Raw genomic sequence first — 21,077 nt, 5'->3', positions numbered from 1 at the left:
TGTCAAATGCCAATTGTACCTGGCTCAACTACTTCTGGCAGATTACAGAATCTGACAGAATTCTGTATAAGATTCGGGCAGATTTCTGTCCCACCATAATCTTTGGGACAAAGACCCATCATTTATTTATTTGCCTCTGTACTCCACAATTTGAAATTTGTAATAGAAAAAAAAATCACATGTGGTTAAAGTGCACAGTGTCAGATTTTATTAAAGGGTATTTTTAATACATTTTGGTTTCATCATGTAGAAATTACAGCTGTGTTTATACATAGTCCCCCCATTTCAATGCACCATAATGTTTGGGACACATCTTCACTAATTGCTCAGGTGTGTTTAGATGCATCATCGATGCAGGTATAAGAGAGCTCTCAGCAACCAGTCTTTCCTCCAGTCTTTCCATCACCTTTGGAAACTTATATGGGTGTTTATCAACATGAGGACCAAAGTTGTGCCAATGAAAGTCAAAGAAGCCATTATGAGACTGAGAAACAAGAACCAAACTGTTAGAGACATCTGCCAAACCTTAGGCTTTCCAAAATCAACTGTTTGTAACATCATTAAGAAGAAAGAGAGCACTGGTGAACTCACTAATCGCAAAGGGACTGGCAGGCCAAGGAAGACCTCCATAGCTGATGACAGAAGAATTCTCTCTGTAATAAAGAAAAATCCCCAAACACGTGTCCGACAGATCAGAAACACTCTTCAGGAGTCAGGTCTGGATTTGTCAATGACCACTGTCCGCAGAAGACTTCATGAACAGATAGACAGAGGCTACACTGCAAGATGCAAAACACTGGTTAGCCACAAAAATAGGATGGCCAGGTTACAGTTTGCCAAGAAGTACTTAAAAGAGTAACCACAGTTCTGGAAAAAAGGTCTTGTGGGCAGATGAGACGAAGATTAACATAAGAGTGATGGCAAGAGCAAAGTATGGAGGAGAGAAGGAACTGGCCAATATCCAAAGCATACCACCTCATCTGTGAAACACAGTGGTGGGGGTGTTATGGTCTGGGCATGTATGGCTGCTGAAGGTACTGGCTCATTTATCTTCATTGATGATACAACTGCTGATGGTAGTGGCATAATGAATTCTGAAGTGTATAGACACATCCTATCTGCTCAAGTTCAAACAAATGCCTCAAAACTCATTGGCCAATGGTTTATTCTGCGGCAAGACAATTATCCCAAATATACTGCTAAAGCAACAAAGGAGTTTTTCACAGCTAAAAAAATGGTCAATTCTTGAGTGGCCAATCAATCTTCTTATCTTATCTTATCTTAAGAATCTGAGTTTCTTCCCAGAGGCAATTCGGACTGTAAACGCCCATCTCACCAGGGACTAACTTTACTGAACGTTTTTTCCTTCTATTATTTATTATGTAAAATAATATGTGTGTTCTGATTGTGTTTTTATAATTTGTTTGGTTGTTTTGTTGTTTGTCTTTTGCACAAAAGTCCGCGAGCATTGCCACTTTCATTTCACTGCACATCTCGTATGTGTATGTGACAAATAAACTTGACTTGACTTGACTTGACTTGAATCACCCGATCTGAACCCAATTGAGCATGCCTTTTATATGCTGAAGAGAAAACTGAAGGGGACTAGCCCCTAAAACAAGCAAAAGCTAAATATGGCTACAATACAGGCCTGGCAGAGCATCACCAGAGAAGACACCCAGCAACTGGATCACAGACTTCAAGCAGTCATTGCATGCAAAGGATATGCAACAAAATACTAAACATGACTACTTTAATTGACATGACACTGCTGTGTCCCAAACATTATGGTGCCCTGGGGGGGGGGGGGGGGGGGGGGGGGGGGGGGGGGGGGGGGGGGGGTATGTATAAACACTGCTGTAATTTCTACACAGTAAAACAAAAATGTATAAAAATTGCCTTTATTAAAATCTGACAATGTGCACTTTAACCACATGTGATTTTTTTTCTATTACAAATCTCAAATTGTTGATTTTCAGAGGCAAATAAATAAAAAAATGGGCTGTTGTCCCAAACATTATGGAGGGCAATGTATCTCTAAGACTACCCCTATGCCCACTTAGATCCATAAGTTACCATCTATCGAGCCTCTTCTTCTAACTCCAGTCCTCCAGTCCTTGCAACATCATCTTAAATCTGTTCTGTGCCCTCTCTAGATTAATTACATCCTTCCTATAGTACAGAAAGCAGAACTGCATAGAAGGCTCCAAGTGCGGTCTCACTCTTGTACAGCTGTGGCATGATATCCTTAGCCTCCTACAGAAAGTAATTAGGCAAAATCAACACGCTTTTCTGGTAGATAAATCATCTATATTGCTAAAAGTCTGTTCTTGACCGGTTTTGGATTTCTGTGCTGCGATTTCCGAGAGTACGCCGCCACCTACGGCTGTCATTTTTGGCCACCTCGCTCAGAGCCCCCCTCCGCCGCATGTGTGCCGAGGATTTTTCCCGTCGATGAAAATTGACAGAGAGATTAATGTTTTTACAAAATTCCCCATTCTCTCTGCTGCCCCTGCTGGAGGGAGGGGGAGGGACTATAAAACCAGGAAGTGGTGTGCCTCAATCAGGCTCTGCAAGTGGTGTGCCTCAATCAGTCTCTGCAAGTGGTGTGCCTCAATCAGAGCTCTGAATGACACTGAGCAAATGTCTACAGCACTGTGAGTACCCTTAATTTGGTTTGAAAATGAAAATATGGTTAGAGGTAAAAAAAAAAGCACTGCCTGCAAATGGTTGTATGGGTTTGGGTTGAAGTAAAAAGGCACTCTCTCTCCCCCCCCCCCCTCTCTCCCTCTCTCTCTCTCCCCCCCCCCCTCCCTCTCTCCCCTCCCCCCCCCCCCTCCTCCCCCCTCCTCCTTCCCCTTCCCCTCCTCTCTCCCCCCCCTCTCCTCTCTTTTTCCCCCCTCTTCCCCTCCATCCCCTCCCCCTTCCCCTCCACACCCCCTACCCCCACCGTCCCCCCCCCCTCCTCACTCCCCCCCCTCTCTCCCCCCCCCCTCTCTCTCCTCCCCCTCCCCTCTCCTTCCCCCCTCCATTAGCGTGAGTGCGGGGGGGGGGGGGGGTGGGTAGTTAGTGTGTGACGCTGCATGCCGCCTCCCCCCCCCACAACCGCACGTTGGGGGAACAGACCCAACGGGTCTGCACTTGGTCTAGTATTCATTGGAGTTCTTTGTGGCTTAAACCAAGTCTTGTTCATTTAATCACCTGTTGTCTTTGGGTTGCACTGTCTCCATGTCAGCTCAATATTGGGAGGTAGGGCAAACATTTCACCTTTGTTTCCAAATTCTTCCTTTGCCCTACCTCTAACATCTTCAATCTTTCAATCCTGGACTCTTGTAGATCCCCAAATTAATTCTCCACCAACGTTGTCCATTTACAACCTCAGCCCCAGGTTTTGCAATTCCCCACAAACTTTGCTATCACTAGTATTTCTAATATTATCCCCCTAATATTTCCTGTGGATTGGTGTCAAATATTGTTTGAGAATACTCCTCTGTAGCATCTTGGGATCCTTTAGCAAGGTGGGGGGATCAATAACTGAAAACATTGAATTGTCAGCAAAGGTGATGCTCACTATGGAAGCTCCAGACTTCAATGGGAAGCGCTTTCCATGACCAGATACATAATGTAGTGGTCATAGATGTAGTGGGGAATGTAGTAGGGAGGTGAACAAACTGCAGAATCAACAGTCCAACAAATATGTTTAAACCACGAAAGCACAAAATGAAATGAAGGGAAAGAAACAAATCAGGAGAAACTATTTTAACAAGGAAATGGTTACAGTGTGTTGCCAAAACAAGAAGATTGAAGATCTCTTTAAGGGAAAACTTTATGAAGGAGAAAGAAATAGAAGGTTATGCAAATCAGATAAGATAAAGTAAGAGGAGACCAGGTCAGATGGGTCAATCAGGTCAATACACACAATGTTAACTGGCTCTTGTCATTTTCTTTATGCTGACTGATGGGAAACATTCCTCGCAACCTATGTTAAAAATAATTTTGCTCAGTAACAGGTTTAAATGGAGAATAATAAATGATCTTACCCTTGCTAAAGCTCCAGAGATAATTATCGGTACAGTTGGTTTTGGGCTGTAAAAGAAAAAAAAATGTGATTGCACTATTTATCAGAATTTGATATGAATAATGAATAGTTTCCAGAGCTTGAAGGTTGATGTAAGCACATATGTTAGAGAAATAAAGCAGTTAGATTTGGGAGTGAAAGTACTAGTGATCGTGATAAATTTAAGTTAGGGCCTTGGAAAAGATTCACTTGAGGACTCGGAGGTTATATTGGGAACAGTAAAGCTCTGATCAGACAATTGATATAATTCTTCATTCATTTAATGTGACAAAGTAATATTACTCATTGGAATTCAATGCCAATGATACATAAATTACACATGAACACCAACATTTACAGAAAGCATGAGGTTTAACATAATAAACATTACTGACAGCAATGGCAAAAGACCAAGGTTGGCTTGTCATATTTTCCCTTAAACATCACCCAGTGATATATGGGCAGACTTCTTTCAGTTTGTTGTGTCTTGTTTTCCTCAATCATTCTTCTTCATTCAAGGCTTTCCTTATAATTGATGACTTTGAGAAAGTTAAAATCACCCATTATAATAGCCCTGTTAATTTTACTTTGTTCAAAGACCTGCCTGTATATCTGTTGCTCCATTACCATTAACAATTGGGAAATATGTAGTGGAACCCCCTCATAGTGACTGCACCTTTCTTATATTCGAGTTCTACCCATATGCTCACTGCATGAGCCATCTAAGTTATCTCTTTGTGAAGCCTTGACATTCTCCCGAATGCTATTCCCCACCTAATTTATGTCCCTTGGTCACATGTGAAACATTGAGCTGCCAGCCTTTCCTTTCTCACAACACGGTTTCTGTAATGGCTACAAGTGTCTTCCATATCAGAACATTATTGCACAACACTAACATCTCCTGTACAGCAATACTGATGCACACATTCATCCTGTGCATACATTCACACACGTACAAGCACCCCAGTCCACGGGCATTATTATACCTGCACCTACTGAGCACGTGTGCAAGGGCAATGTATACACATACAACAACATTGTTTTTGTTTTGTCTCCTTAAATGTATCTTTGATTCTAGTTTTATTATTTTTTTAGCTGTGTATATGTGAGGGGTGGTGGGGTGGGGGAAACCGTTTTAAATCTCTTCCCTGTTCAGGGAACTGACTTTTTCCCTGTCAGGTCCCTGATGTCGTTGGGCCTAACATTGTGGAGCCTCCGGTCGGAACCAACCTGAGGGCTCCCGTTGCGGAGCCTGCGGACCTGACATCATGGAGCTGGCCGTCTTCGGAGCGTGAGGAGCTGTGCTAGCGCGCAGCTGCGACCTGACCGCAGCTTCGGAGGCTCCGGCTGCAGGCCTGGTGGACAGTAACACTGGGAGCTCGCAGGTCCCTGGTTGGAGACCGCTTTTCGGAGCTCCCGCAACGGCAACTTCCCCCGCTGGAATCGCGGGGTTTAATGGACTCGGAGCGGGGCCTAACATCGCCCAGCGCGGCTTAAACGGCAGCGGGACTTACCATTGCCTGCCGGGGGCTTTAATATCGGGAGCCCCAGTCCCTCGATGCTGCAGTTGGACTGCTGGACCGCGGGTGAAGAACAAAGGGAAGAGATAAGACTTTTGCCGTCCATCACAGTGAGGAGATGTTGGAGATTCACTGTGATGGATGTTTATGTAAAGTGTGTTAAGTGTGGGTCGTGGTTTTTTTGTAATTGTTAAGACTGTAGAAAATGCAATTTCGTTCAATCCAAGCTGTTTAAATGACAATAAAAGGCATTCTATTCTATATGACTGTAGAAAATGCAATTTTGTTCAATCCAAGCTGTTTAAGTGACAATAAAAGGCATTCTATTCTATTTTAGTTTAAAGATGCACATAAGTATTTCATCTAATTATTTTTATTTATATAACTTCTACACAATAACATTCATTCTCAAGTACTGTGTATAGTTGCATTTGTGCCCAATGACCTACATTGTGCCCAGTAGAATCACAGTGACCCTTTGCAGACACTCACCATAAAACACAAATTAGATAAAGTCTGTCCCTGATTAGTTGCCAGTTGAGAATGGGAAATAGAAGCTGGCATTATCATTCTTCTGGACTTGAGTGACCCACATGATGAATTAATGGCATCAACATACAAAATTACTAAATGATTTAAAAGCATCTTTAACTATACAGCACTCAAAGGTTTGTATTCATAAATCTCTCAAAGTAATTTATGTACAATGCATTATTCCACTACAAATAAAATCAATGCCCTGTTGCTGAACACAATGGTACTTCTGAATATAGTAGTAATATCTAAGATAAGATGATTGAAGGGTCTTGACCTCAGGGAAAAACTCAGCGTGCGCGGCAGCATCTATGGAGCGAAGGAAATAGGCAATATTTCGGGTCAAAACTCATCTTCAGACTGATGTGAGGGTGGGGGGAGGGGTGGGCTGAAGAAAGGAAGGGGTGGAGCCAGGGGGCTGAGGGAGAGCTGAGAAGGTGAAGAGAAAGTAGGGACTTCCTGAAATTAGAGAAGTCAATGGGGAAATATGGGGTGCTGCTCCTCCAATTTACTATGGCCATGGAGATGTCCTCATTCTTCAGGGAACAGGGTCTCTTCTTTACCCCGTGACTGTGCTCTCACTCCCTATCCCCCACCCGCAACAAGGACCGAATCCCCCTTGTCCTCACCTTCCACCCTACCAGCCGTCACATACAACAAATAATCTTCTGACATTTTCACCCCCTCCAATGTGATCCCACCACTTGCCACATCTTCCCATCTCCTCCCCATCTGCTTTCCACAGACCGCTCCCTCTGGAACTCCCTCGTCAATTTGTCCCTTCCCACCCAAACCACCCCCTCTCCTTGCACTTTCCATTGCAACCGCAAGAAATGCCACACGTGTTGCTAGAGCCAGGATGTTTAGGCGCTAAAAAACTCTGAAATAGGCAGGCAAAAAGGCATAATAAAATTGCAAAAAAGGCATGAAAAAGGTACATTGACAAAAAAAGGCATAAAAAAGCATGTATTTCCCCTAAAATATGGTTAAAAATGATAATATAAAGGTATTCTAAATGACCAAAGTTGCCTGGTTGCACATAATTACAAGCAATTTTTCCAAATTATCTGGTGTTAAATTATGCCGCCTCTCAGACAGAATATGCCTCAGTTGTGAAAAACTTATTTCTACCTCAGCTGAGGTCACTGGTGCATACTCAAAACAAGCTTTAGATTCTATATTCATGTCGATATCTTGTGCATTACAACTCCCTTTGAGAACTAGAACTTTAGCTATGTTTTGTATTTCTTCAAGATCTTTGTTAGCTAAAATCAATCTTTCACATTTTCCATGTATATCTTTACCTACATCATCAGGAATTATATGTCAGAAAACCTGCAAGTTATTCACTAATGTTTTGCCACATTCCTCAAGGGAAGTGATAGCTTGTGGGAAGTTTGCAAAATTGGAAGCAATAAACACAAGATCGCGGTGGAGGAACTTTTTCTGCATGATTTCAATGACGGTCCTGACTGCAGCAGACTTTAAAACAGATGACAAATTATTTTGTGTTTTCGAAATTTGCAGCATAGTAAAGTACAGCAGAGAGCCACCTGGTCAAAACGGGCCCTTTCCTTGAACATGCTTTGAGGAAGATTTTCTTGACATTGGAAACTAGGCGATCGACATTTGGAAACAAACTATGTATGTGCTTGACAATTCTATGAAGCCCTTGAGCTAAGCATGTCAAATGCAACATTTTGGGGGAATAACATTTTAAGGGCACAAGCAGCTTTTTTAATGTACGGAGCTGCATCAGTCACAAACAGAAGAACATTCTCGTGTTTTATATCTTCTGGCCAAAGATCAGCAAGTGAAGATGTAAACAACTGAGTAATAGTTGAGCTGTTTGACTTCTCCAATACTTCCAATGTCAACAAATACTCCTTTGATGGTTGACCTGCCTCCAGTGTACCGATGACCACATTGGCAACATATCTCCTCACAACATCGGTTGTTTCGTCTATTGAGATCCATATTATGTTGCATGCAACTTCAACTAATTTTCTGCACAACAATGTTGAAGTTGATGTCAACATAATTTTTCCGTAATTATGACTCGCTTGGTATATGTTCCTCTGTGTATTTCTCGAAAAAAACTGAGATATTAGTTTTACAATTTCCAAATGGAATTCCAGCATTAATGAATGCCTTGCACAGACCACTCGAAAACTCAGAATTGCGACTGGAGCCAGCAGAAAATGTAGTGAGGAGACAAGCTTGGGTATTTCGCTTGTGTAGTTTACACCCCAGCGATATCAACATTGACCTCTAATTTTAGATAGCCCTTGTTTTCTCCCTCCACCCCCTCACCCTTTCCAGCTCTCCTTCTAGTCCAACTGTCTCTGCCTCTTCCTTTCTTTTTCCCAACTCCCCCCCACATCAGTCTGAAGAAGGGTCTCAACCAGACACGTCGCCTATTCCTTCTCTCCATAGATGTTGCCTCACCTGCTGAGTTTCTCCAGCATTTTTTGTTTACCTACAATTTTTCCAGCATCTGCAGTTCTTTCTTAAATAGACCTTGGAGAAGGCAGAACCAGCGGGCAGCGGCACGAACTAATGAATGACCGATGGTGGCGTCCCCGGTTTCGCCCCGGTGGTGGAAATTTTCTTGTAAGTTATACTATGTTAGCACGTTAATAATAACATTAATATTAAAGTGTTAACTAAGAAAACGTCATTTAAATTGACGGCGGCAGCGACCCGACTTCGGAGGTTCGGCCGCGGGCCCAGTAGACGACATCGTCGGGAGGTCGCAGGTCACGGGTTGGTGACCTGTTTTTCTGAAGCTCCCGCGGCAACAGCTTCTTCCGCTGGACTGGAGGGCGGCAGCTTCGACCTCCACTTCGACAACATTGGAGGCCTGGATCGCCTCAGGGCAGAGGGAGAACAAGGAGGGAAGAGACAAAGACTTAAGATTTTTGCCTCCCATCACAGTGAGGAGGTGTCTGGTGAACTCACTGTGGTGGATGTTAAATTTGTGTTTATTGTGTATTTTGTTATTTTATTATATGTATGACTGCGAGGCAACAAAATTTCATTCAGACCGAAGGGTCTGTATGGCAAAAAAGTTTCCAAGATCCAAGAAATCACGGTACAACTAGGGAAAATAGCATGCCATTTTGAGCAAAACGGCAAAAAAAGGCTGATTTAGGCACTCGATCGCGAAAAAGGCATTATCCTGGTGAAATCATCAAAAAAGGCATGAAAAGGCATTCATGGCAAAATCCTGGCTCTACATGTCGCTTTATCTCCCCCTTGACTCCATTCAAGGACCCAAGCAGTGTTTTCAGGTGCGGCAGAGGTTCACCTGCACCTCCTCCAACCTCATCTCTTGCATCCACTGCTCTAGGTGTCAGCTGATCTACATCGGTGAGACCGAGCGTAGGCTTGGCGAGGGCTTCGCCCAACACTTCCGCTCGGCACTTCAACACCCCCTCCAACTCCGAATCTGACCTTCCTGGCCTGGGCCTCCTCCATGGCCAGAGGACCACTGTAAATTGAAGGAGCAGCACCTCATATTTCGCTTGGGCAGTTTGCACCCCAGCGGTATGAACATTGACTTCTCTAATTTCAAGTACTTTCTTCTCCCCTTCTCAGCTCTCCCTCAGCCCACTGGCTCCTCCTCTTCCTTTCTCCCCCCCCCCCTCCCCACCCTCGCATCAGTCTGAAGAAGGGTTTCGACCCGAAACGTTGCCTATTTCTTTCGCTCCACAGATTCTGCCTCACCCGCTGAGTTTCTCCAACATTTTTGTCTACCTTTGATTTTCCAGCATCTGCAGTTCCTTCTTACCCATTTAGGAGGAATACTTTAAATTCTGATCTAAATTAAGTTCTAATTTAAAAGTTTGATTTTAAATTGTGCCAATTTAATGGACTGGCAGAATGTGCACAGCTATTACTGTCATAAAATAATTTTCACAAACATGATTTATTTTTCTCCCACGCATAAATAAAATAGTTCATGTCCTGTACTGAGAACTTGCAATGGGTTCTTTATTAAGTCATGGCTTATTGAGCTAATAAAACAGAATGAGAAACCAAGAGGAAATTTCATATACGACCTGATTTAATATTCTGTTAGCTAATTTTAAAAAGCAAACCATTGTAAAACTGTCAAGTGCCAACAGTAGACATGCAGAACTGAACTGTAACGAGCATTTTGCTGCAAAAGGTACATCATCATGCATAATCCATACAAATTTAAACACTAGCATGTTTAAACATTGATGTGTTTAACTTAGCTTCTGATATTTACTTGAGAACAGGAAGTAACCAGGATGGTGGGAGTAGGAAATTTGGGCAGGAAACCTGGAACCACAGTTTTCCTAAAGTGACCTGGTAAAATTAACCAAACACGTTTAAAATTTTTGATTGTTTTTTGTCTGCCATTCACACATCGACTTGTTTGGAGGATAGACGTCGATAAATCAGGCATTGATGAAGGGATGCCACGCGAATATCAGCTTGATGGGTCCTGAGAGAAATATTCCGGCTTTGCTTGGCCCATAAATAGTGTAACAGATCCTTTACACCATGAATATGATCGTTCTCTTGCACATTTACCTGCGGTTATTGCCATAGCTCAGGAATTCAGGCTTCCCTCGTGTGAAAAAAATTAAAATGACTGGTTTATAAATGACTGATTTGCATTTGGAAATGAGCAACTTGGATGCCAGCAAGTTGGAATATTTAAAACCTTTCTGCATTCGCATGCATACTTGGCTGAACTCGGAAATTAAAAGTGCTGCCTTTAATATTGGATAAACTGAAAGAATATGAATGAGAGCTGAAGTCATTCTTGGTCGAGACACAAGTCTGGAATAATTTTCTGTGGTTGTACAAGATCCACATTGTTAAAATTGTTGCCACAAACTAATTATTTTTTAAAGACTAAACATTTCATCACAACACCCATTTTCATCCAGCAACGTTTTCACCCAGCGAGTTGTGAATTTGTGGAATTCCCTGCCACAGAGGGCAGTGGAGGCCAAATCACTGGATGGATTTAAGAGAGAGTTAGATAGAGCTGTAGGGGCTAGTGGAATCAAGGTCTAGGGGGAGAAGGCAGGCACGGGTTATTGATTAGGGATGATCAGCCACAATCACAATGAAAAGCGGTGCTAGCTCAAAGGGCCGATTGGCCTCCTCCTGCACCTATTTTCTATGTTTATGTACCATAGATGCATGTTAAAGTGACCACGCACAGGTGAACCCCCTGGAGGGTCACATGCAGGGCAATATTAAGCAATCCATGCCACTGGAAAAGTAGGGTTTTACACACATCATTTACAGTGTGTAAGAAAGAACTGCAGATGCTTGTTTAAATAGAAGGTAGACACAAAATGCTGAAGTAACTCAGCGGGTGAAGCAACATCTCTGGAGAGAAGGAACGGGCAACGTCTGAAGGGTCTTGACCCGAAACGTCGCCCATTCCTTCTCTCCAGAGATGCTGCCTCACCCGCTGAGTTACTCCAGCATTTTGTATCTACCCTAATTTACAGCCCATCCTGAAAAACTGCCTCATCTCCCTTGAGCTTTCATGCTTAACTGAGAATCTGACATACAGATAGATCACTGCTGAGAAACTTTTAGATATCCAAAATAATTGTCTTTTTTTTAAAAACTATTATGATTAGCCAAGTCATGCAATTCCCCACGTTGGTCATTTATCACTGTCACTGAATCAAGATCCTGGAATTCTTCCCAACTAACTTGCTACAGGAGCACTTGCTTCACTTTTTTGTTGATGTTCTGGATGTAAAGGTTAGAGGGGTAAACTGCTCATTTTCAGATTGTCATAAGATCTGTGCAAATGTTAACACAACAGATGAAGCTCAAGGATTTTCAACATATCTTGATCTGTGGCGGGATTTTAATCCTGACTTGTCAGACGATCTTTAGTTTAGAAGCATATCTCGGCATTGTGGTGCATACATTCTAAGGCACAGAGATATGTCATTAAATAAGAGCTAGACCGAACAGTGAGCCAGATAACTTCAAAAGACAATTGTTGTGAAAAATGTTGTTGTTAAAGGTTTGTCAGCACAGCAAATAGACTGTGTTCCAAATAAATAGATTAGAGAGGACCAGGAGTCCCAACTTTGTCATGCAGATCCAGATAGAGAACCCCCCCTCCCCCCCCCTGAGAGACCGTACATCCTCCAGACCAGGCAGCAATCTTCAGGATCAACAGCCACTCAGAGTCGTTTTTTCAAGCATGAGTGTAGCAGGCCAGGAATTGCCTCTTACAAAGTAATGCTGCAGGAAATTCAAGGTCTAACTTTGATTGTCTGGGCTTATCAGAAAATAATTTACCATATTTGTTCTTTCAACTACTCCCTTCTCCCAATCATCAATTAGAACTGTCCACCACAACTTACTGCAGGATATCTCCACGTCTATCTTACTAAATCTCTGATCTTGACCGCTTTTGGGCCACTGTGTTGCGATTTCCGACAGGACGCCGCCACCTACGGCCGTCATTTTTGGCCACCTCGCTCAGAGCCCCCCCTCCAACTTACGGGTGCGGAGAGGTTTTCCCACCGATGACAAATCAGAGAGATATTAATGTTTTTAAAAAATTCACCATTCTCTCTGCTGCCCCTGCTGGAGAGAGGGGGAGGGACTATAAAACCAGGAAGTGGTGTGCCTCATTCAGTCTCTGCAAGATGGATGAAGCCAAGGGTCACGTCTCACTGAGCTCTGAATAACACTGAACACATGTCTACACAACTGTGAGTACCCTTAAGGTTACACAAAAAAGCTGGAGAAACTCAGCGGGTGCAGCAGCATCTATGGAGCGAAGGAAATAGGCAACGTTTCGGGCCGAAATCCTTCTTCACCCGCCGAGTTTCTCCAGCTTTTTTGTGTAACCTTCGATTCTCCAGCATCTGCAGTTCCTTCTTAAACACTGTGAGTACCCTTAATGTGGTTTGAAAATGAAAATATGGTTTGTTTGAAGTAAAAAGGCACTGCTTACTGCTAATGGTAGTTTGGAAGCTTTGGTTTAAAGTTGAAAGGCACTACTTACTGCAAATGGTGGCTTGGGAGCTTTGGCTTGAAGTTGAAAGGCATTACTTACTGCAAATGATGGCATGAAGTTGAAAGGCACTACTTGCTGCAAATGGTGGCTTGGGTGCTTTCATTGAAAGGTACTACTTACTGCAAATGGTGGCTTGGGTGCTTTGCTTGAAGTTGAATGACTACTTACTGCAAATGGTGGCTTGGGTGCTTTGCTTGAAGTTGAAAGGCACTAACTGCAAATGATGGCTTGGGTGATTTGGCTTGAAGTTGAAAGGCACTACTTACTGCAAATGATGGCTGGGTGATTTGGCTTGAAGTTGAAAGGCACCACTTAGTGCAAATGGTGGCATGAAGTTGAAAGGCACTACTTACTGCAAATGGTGGCATGAAGTTGAAAGGCACTACTTACTGCAAATGGTGGCTTGGGTGCTTTGGCTTGAAGTTGAAAGGCATTACTTACTGCAAATGGTGGCTTGGGTGCTTTGGCTTGAAGTTGAAAGTCACTACTTGCTGCCAATGGTGGTTTGGGTGCTTTGCTTGGTTGAAAGGCACTACTTACTGCAAATGGTGGCTTGGGTGCTTTGGCTTGGGGTTGAATGGCACTACTTACTGCAAATGGTGGCTTGGGTGCTTTGGCTTGAAGTTAAAAGGCACTACTGCAAATGCACTTCCTGTTTGCACTGTATATTGATTTAAGATAAAACGCTACCACTTACGGCTGTGATTTTTGGCCATCTTACTCAGACACCCCTCCGCTGAGCAGGTGCAGTGATTTCTTCCCATCAATTAAAAATAAAAGTGTTTCAACAGAAAATGTTGAAAATCTCTCTCCTGTCAATCACGCCCTGAAAGCCACACCTTTTCTGGTGGGAGGGGGAGGGGTTATAAAACCCAGAAGTGTGGGTGTGGCTCAGTCTCTGCATGATGGGAGAGGGAGAGGTCATGACTGTCTGTGCTGTGAATCAACTGAACAGACTGAATGTCTACTGAACTGTGAGTTTGGTGTTTTGTGTGGTTTTATGGTGGTTTCATCCTGCATTAAATGGTATGAAGCTGCATTTGAATTTGGTGGCCTTGGACCCTGCTTGAAGTGGAATGAAACTGCACTTTAATTTGGCAGCCTTGCACCCTGCTTGAAGTGGTATGAAACTGCACTTGAATTTGGTGGCCTTGCACCCTGCTGAAAGTGGTATGAAACTGCACTTGAATTTGGTGGCCATGGATTCAGCTTGAAGTGGTATGAAACCGCACTTGAATTCGGTGGCCTTGCACCCTGCTTGAAGTGGTTGGAAACTGCACTTGAATTTGGTGACCTTGCACCCTCATTGAAATGGAATTTCAAGGAATAGTCATGAGTCAACTGCCAGCCCACCAGCCGTGAGTGAGCTGCCAGCAGATCAGGCTTGGGGGACTGAGCTGCCACCCCAAGAACCCATACCAGCGCTCCAGAAAGCTCCCCCACTGGCCACCAATAATGGAATTAGTGGAGAGGTGGAATATTGCGTTGGGGGACCAGCCCTCCCGTGTGAACATGGGACCCAACGGGTCCCACGTCGTCTAGTCTGTTCTATCTCTTGCATACCATTGATTCTCATCACACCATCATTGCAACCACATTTTTAACTGGCAAGATCCTAGTCTCTGGAATTCCTTCCCTAAAATCTCCCTTTCCTTTGTTCCTGTTGGATGCTTCTTAAAAAGCACCTCATCAACCAATCTTTTGGTTACACATTGAACATTCCATTATGTATCTCAAAGTCAAATGTTTAGGACTTTTTTGTATTGTGATTTTCTGTTTTGTCTAGTTATGTTTTTCCTTTTTAGGCTGTGTTTATGTGGGGGTGGCCTGGGCTGGGGGGATTGTGAAATGGGGGCTGCTACAATGATAATACACCTTTTTGTGATAATATCCGTCTACATTGAGGCCTAGCGGAAGTGACCTCGTTGCCATTGACAGGACTTGTCCTGGGCTCGTAATATACCCACCGGGATAACAGTGAAACTTCAGAGCGCATGGTGACTGGGCTATAGTGGCCATACTCTGCAATGTGGCTTGCGGTCTTGGACAAGGAACGTTGGCTGGAGTGGCCCAAGCCGTAAACGGCATAATGCTAGCCCGAGGGTGGAACGGTACTCCCGTCGGAGTGGCCCAGCCTGAGGGAGAAGTTGGCACTCCCGCTGGAGTGGCCCAGCCCGAGGGAAAATGGCACTCCCGGGGGAGTGGCCCAGCCCGAGGGAGGAACGGCACTCCCGCTGGAGTGGCCCAGCCCGAGGGTGGAGGAACGGCACTCCCGCTGGAGTGGCCCAGCCAGAGGGTTGTTGGAACGGCACTCAATGTCGGAGTGGCCCAGCCCAAGGGGGAACGGCACTCCCGCTGGAGTGGGCACAGCCCGAGGGATGAATGGCACTCCTGTCGGTTGTTCTGCCCAGCCTGAGGGTGGAACTGGGCTCTGGCGGAGCCCCCATCTGGTCCGGGGGCTGGGATTGGTGCTCGGTGGCCCGACGTTCTAAGGCGGTGCCAGAGTCTGGGTTCAGCTTCGGGCCGGCGGCTGCTCCTCTGGGGGAGGTGCAGACCTTTCGACAGCAAGGGCCGCAGTAATTTGTACCGGCCCGTTCGCGGGGTTCAGTGAGCTGCGGGACTGTTCATACCATCGCCCGGTGGGGAATTGCCTCAGCGCAGAGGGAGAGACTACAACCCTAAGATTTTTGCCTCCACCACAGTGAGGAGGTGTTTGGAGGACTCACTGTGGTGGAAGTTAATTTGTGTTTATTGTTGTTATTATTGTATCATTGTATGTATGACTGCAGGCACAAAATCTCGTTCAGACCGTAAGGTCTGAATGACAATAAAGGAAATTCAATTCAATTCAATCAACCAATCTTTTGGTTACACATTGAACATTCCATTATGTATCTCAAAGTCAAATGTTTAGGAATAGCCTGCCTGTGATCATCTGTTCCGCCAGTTCTTCCTCCTGTTAAAGGTTGATTTCTCCACTTGTGATTGCTTCAGACAAAATGCCTGCTTATACAATGATACACACGTGATAATATACATACATTGCCCGTTAAGTGACAACGTTGCCATTGGTTTATTATTGTAATATACACCGAGATACAGTGAAACACTTCACACGCATGTGACTGGGCTATATCCATACTCTGCAATTTCTTGCGGTCTTGGAAAAGTTGTTGGATAACCAAGCTGTAATGCATTATGCCAGGATGCTTTCTATCTTTCATCTGTAGAAGTTGGCCAGGCTCATTGGAGACATGCTGAACTTCCCTCGTCTTCTGAGGAAGTCTTCTTCTTCTTGCAAATGAAACATAAACCAAAGGAATAGTTAGATCTCAGGCTGGGTGTTGAGCAGCCAGGTTGTTGTCTCAGCGTCAATGTCTGCCAGGTAGCTCCATTTGGTGGGTGGTAGAGTGGGCACCCAGAGATGACATGGTTGGCTGTCTGTTGTTCTGCTCCACATTCACAGGCTGGGCTCTGGCGGAGCCCCCATCTCAACATGCTGGCATTGAAACGCCCAACTAAGGTACCAAGTCTGTTGAGCTTCACCCATGCTCCTCTGGGGAGGTCAGACCCTGGACAGCAAGTAGAGGTAATGGTGTACTTTCTTGGCCGTAGCTTCAATGTGGTTGGTCCAGGACAGATTGTTGGTGATTTTTATGCTTAGGAACCTGAAGCTTTTGACCATCTCCACTTTGACATCACTGATGCCGATTACTTCTTATATTTCTACAACCTCTGTACGTTAGCGCATTATGAACATGGAAGATTCTGACAATAGACTTGAAAGCGCTGTTAACGTTTCAAGTTCAATTTGCACTTCAAATTCATCATGTTGCTACACAATTGAATTTTATATACTATCCATCATGAAGCATGTGAATGTTGCTCAAAGAACTCGATAAGAATGCAATACATACTTTAAAAAAGACTACACAGATCAACCTCACATTGAAGAAATAGTTGATGTTTCCAGGTCGAGACCCTGCTTCAGATTGATGCGGGGATGGGGGACGTGTATCTCCACAGTTTACAAAAACGCAGACGTGGGCTGTGCAGAGCTGGGTAGTTTAGTTTAGTTCAGAAAGCAAGGAGTTGCTCTGAAACAGAGAAGTCGGTTCATACCGCTGGGGTGTACACTGTCCAACCACACTATGAGGCGCTGCTCCTCCAATTTACGGTGGGCCGCACTCTGGCCATGCGGGAGGGCCAGGACAGAAAGTCGGATTCGGACTGGATGGAGGAGTTTAAGTGCTGAGCCACTGGGAGATCAGGTTGGTTATTGCGAACTGAGCGGAGGTGTTGGGCGAAGCGATCGCCAAGCCTGCGCTTGGTCTCACCGATGTAGAGCAGCTGACACCCAGAGCAGCAGATGCAATAGATGAGGTTGGGGGAGGTGCAGGTGAACCTCTGCCGCATCTGGAAAGACACATTAGGATTGGATGGAGCCAAGGGGCGAGGTAACATCAGTCTGATGAAGGGTCATGACCTGAAACCTCACCTATTCCTTCGCTCCATAGATGCTGCCTCACCTGCTGAGTTTCACCAGCATTTTTGTCTACCTTCGATTTTTCCTTCTTAAACCTCACATTGAAGATTACTTTCAGTTTTTACCTTTATTTCTTCAACTATCCTCCCATTAAAAGAAGTTTATGCAGTGACTGTTCACACAATCACACGCTGCAGATTATTTATATTTAATCATACATTTAAATTGTTCAATTAGCCACCTGGGGGCAGTGTATCTCCACAGTTTACAAAAACGCACGTCATGATGCAGACTTGAGTTTTTTTTTCAGAGCTACAGCTCGGAAAAGGCCCTTCGGACCATCGAGTTTGCATAAGGGATAGGGTTCCCCGCCCACTCCCACACACTGGCGACATTTTTTTCAGCCAATGACCTGCAAACGGTACGTCATAGTCAGGGAGTTGCCCAAAAGATTTTGAACATTTCAAAATCCAGCTGCGACAAAAAACCACATTTCAAAATCCAGCGGCGACACTTGAAAAAACACCACGTCATACGTTATCATGCCGCAGATTTTTCGGTGACCTGATAAGTTAGTCAATAAACCCGGCAGTTGCCGAAAAATAAAATCGCCAGTGGGACAGGCCCTTTACAAACTTCCCACATGAAACAAAACTTTCAAGTACCTCTCATACCTAATACACAAATAAATAATGAGCACAAAGTGCTGGAGTAGCTCAGCGGTTCAGCCAGCACCTTTGGAGAACATGGACGAGTGACATGAAAGGGGAGAAATGGCTCCAAATCTAGGTGGCGCACAGGGAAGAGAGGAAGGAGGGAAATAAATAGTAAATAAATAAATAAGGGCAGAGGCATGATAGAACAAAATAGATTTTTTTAATTGGAAGGCCAAGATATCTCCTGGTTGCTAACCATTTTAATTCCCTTCCCATTCCCATACTGACATTTCTGTCGTCCTACCCTTCCTCCATTGCCAAGTGTGGCCAAATACTAACTGGAGGAACAGCACCTTATAATCCACTTGGGTATCTTAAATCCTAATGGTATGAATGTTGAATTCTCTAATTTTAGGTGACTACCTGCAAACAACCCCTCCTTTTCTATTTATCTATTTCTTTATGTACCTGTCATTTATTTATTCCTTTATTTATCAATTCTTTCCACTCCCCTCTCTTCATGTGCCCCACTTGGATTCACATCCATTTCTCTTCTTCCCTTCCTCCTGTCCTCTTCCATCTATATTCCTTCTTCTGGCTTCACAGTCCATACCTCTCCCATCCTTATCTCACACTCTTTGTCTTTTCATCTCAGGCCTTTGTCCAACCTATTAAAATTCCCCCCTCCCCCTCCCTGCACCCACCTATCACCTGCCAGGTTTTGTCTTGCCACCAAAGATAGACACAAAATGCTGAAGTGACTCAGCGAGTCAGGCAGCGTCTCGGGAGAAAAGGAATAGGTAACGTTTTGAGTCAAGACGCTTCATCAGACAGATGTCTTGCCTCCACCTCTCTTCCAGGTTTGCCCCCCCCCCCCACCAAAAAACAAAAATCAGTCTGCAGAAGGATCTTGACCAAAAATGTTACCTATCCATGTTCTCTAAAGATGCTGCCTGACTCGCTGAGTTACTCCAGTACATTGTGTCATGATTTGTATAAACCAGCATCTACAGATCTATATAGAATATTTCAAAAGAATGAACACACATTAATAAACATGAAAATGCATAAATACCAAAAAGGAATTGATATCAGATAATGAATAACTTCCATTAAAGCTCATAGGCTGTCAAATAACAAGGTCTCCAAATAACAAGGTACAGCTATGTAAACAAAGACTCCTCACCATTAGAATAGCATGCAAGAGAGAGCCACTTGACGTAAGTGGTTTGAAAATTGATTAATGTATTCATGTAGAACATTTATATTGGTTCCCCGACACGTACTATAGAAGATACTAAGTGGGACCCGTTGGGTCCCAGCATCACACGGGAGGGCTGGTCACCAACGCAATATTCCACCTCTCCACCAATTCCAATATTTCTCGCTAGTGGGGGGGGAGGGGCTTTCTGTTGCGCTAGTATGGGTGTTGTGGGCCGAAGGTACTGGTTTCCAGAGGGCTAGTATAGACATTGTGGGCCGAATGGATTATTGGGCTAGCAGCCAACTGTTGCAACGATTTTAGAAGCCAAGCCAAGGCAAACAATCCGGCAGCAGCCACCCGACGACGAAAATTCATTTTGTGAACACAAACATTTTTAAAAGGCGAGGCAAACAATTGGGCCGCAGCCACCAGACAACCAAAATTCATTTTGTGAACACAAACTTGTTAAAAAGGCAAGGCAAACAATTGGGCAGCAGCCACCTTACAGCCGCATCGAGGGGACTCACCCTGGAGTAGACGTGCGTTCAGTGTTATTCGCAGCCCAGAGAGCCGTGACCCTCTCGCTTCCTGGGTCTGGCAGAGACTGAGTGAGGGACTACACTTCCGGGTTTTATAGTCCCTCCCCCCTGCCACCAGCAGAGAGAATGGGGATTTAAAAAAAAACATTAATATCTCTCTGATTTTTAATCGATGGGAAAAATCCTCCGAACCCGGAAGGTGAAGGGGGGGCTCTGAGCGAGGTGGCCAAAAATGACGGCCGTAGGTGGCGGCGTTTTCTCGGAAATCGTACCACAGCGAGCCAAAAGCGATCAAGATCAGACTTTTAGTAATATAGATTAACAATGTAGACGAGAAATTTAAATGTGACAATTTTGCGGATGACACAAAGCTGGGTGGCAGTGTGAGCTGGATGCTATGAGGCTGCAGTGTAACTTGGATAGGTTGGGTGAGTGGGCAGATGCATGGCAGATGCAGTATAATGTGGATAAATGTGAGGTTATCCACTTTGGTGGCGAAAACAGGAAGGCAGACTACCCGAATGGTGTCAGATTAGGAAAAGGGGAGGTGCAACAAGAACTGGGTGTGCTTATACATCAGTCACTGAAAGTAAGCATGCGGGTACAGCAGGCACTGAAGAAAGCTAATGGCATGTTGGCCTTCATTGTCAGAGGATTTGAGTGTAGGAGCAAGGAATTCCTACTGCAGTTGAGGCCCTGGTGAGACAGCATCTGGAGTATAGTGTGCAAGTTTGGTCTCCTGATTTGAGGAAGTACACTATTGCTATTGATGGAGTCCAGCGTAGGTTCAGCAGGTTAATTGCCGGGATGACAGGACTGAAATATGATGAAAGTATGGGTCGACTGGGCTTGTATTCACTGGAATTTATAAGGATGAGAGGAGTTCTTATAGAAACATATCAAATTCTTAAAGGACTGGACAGGCAAGACGCAGGAAAATGTTCCCGATTTTGGGGGAGTCCAGAACCAGGGGTCACAATTTAAGAATTTGGAGTAGGCCATTTACGACTGAGATGAGGAAAAACCTTTTCACACA

General features: G+C 44.3%; 1 protein-coding gene across 1 annotated transcript in view; it reads right to left on the bottom strand.

Annotated features, from left to right (window-relative positions):
- Positions 1–21,077, bottom strand: part of dap (death-associated protein) — a 93,925-nt gene that overhangs the window by 3,386 nt on the left and 69,462 nt on the right. The window contains exon 3 of the mRNA XM_055650867.1: positions 4,041–4,086. Within this exon, the coding sequence (XP_055506842.1) occupies positions 4,041–4,086 (46 nt within the window). The remainder of the gene's footprint in view (positions 1–4,040; positions 4,087–21,077) is intronic.

The sequence above is a fragment of the Leucoraja erinacea genome, chromosome 2, assembly GCF_028641065.1.
Source record: "Leucoraja erinacea ecotype New England chromosome 2, Leri_hhj_1, whole genome shotgun sequence".
In the NCBI taxonomy this organism is placed as follows: domain Eukaryota; kingdom Metazoa; phylum Chordata; class Chondrichthyes; order Rajiformes; family Rajidae; genus Leucoraja; species Leucoraja erinaceus.
The sequence above is the reverse complement of the archived record's forward strand: the minus strand, read 5'-3'. Positions and strand labels throughout refer to the sequence as shown.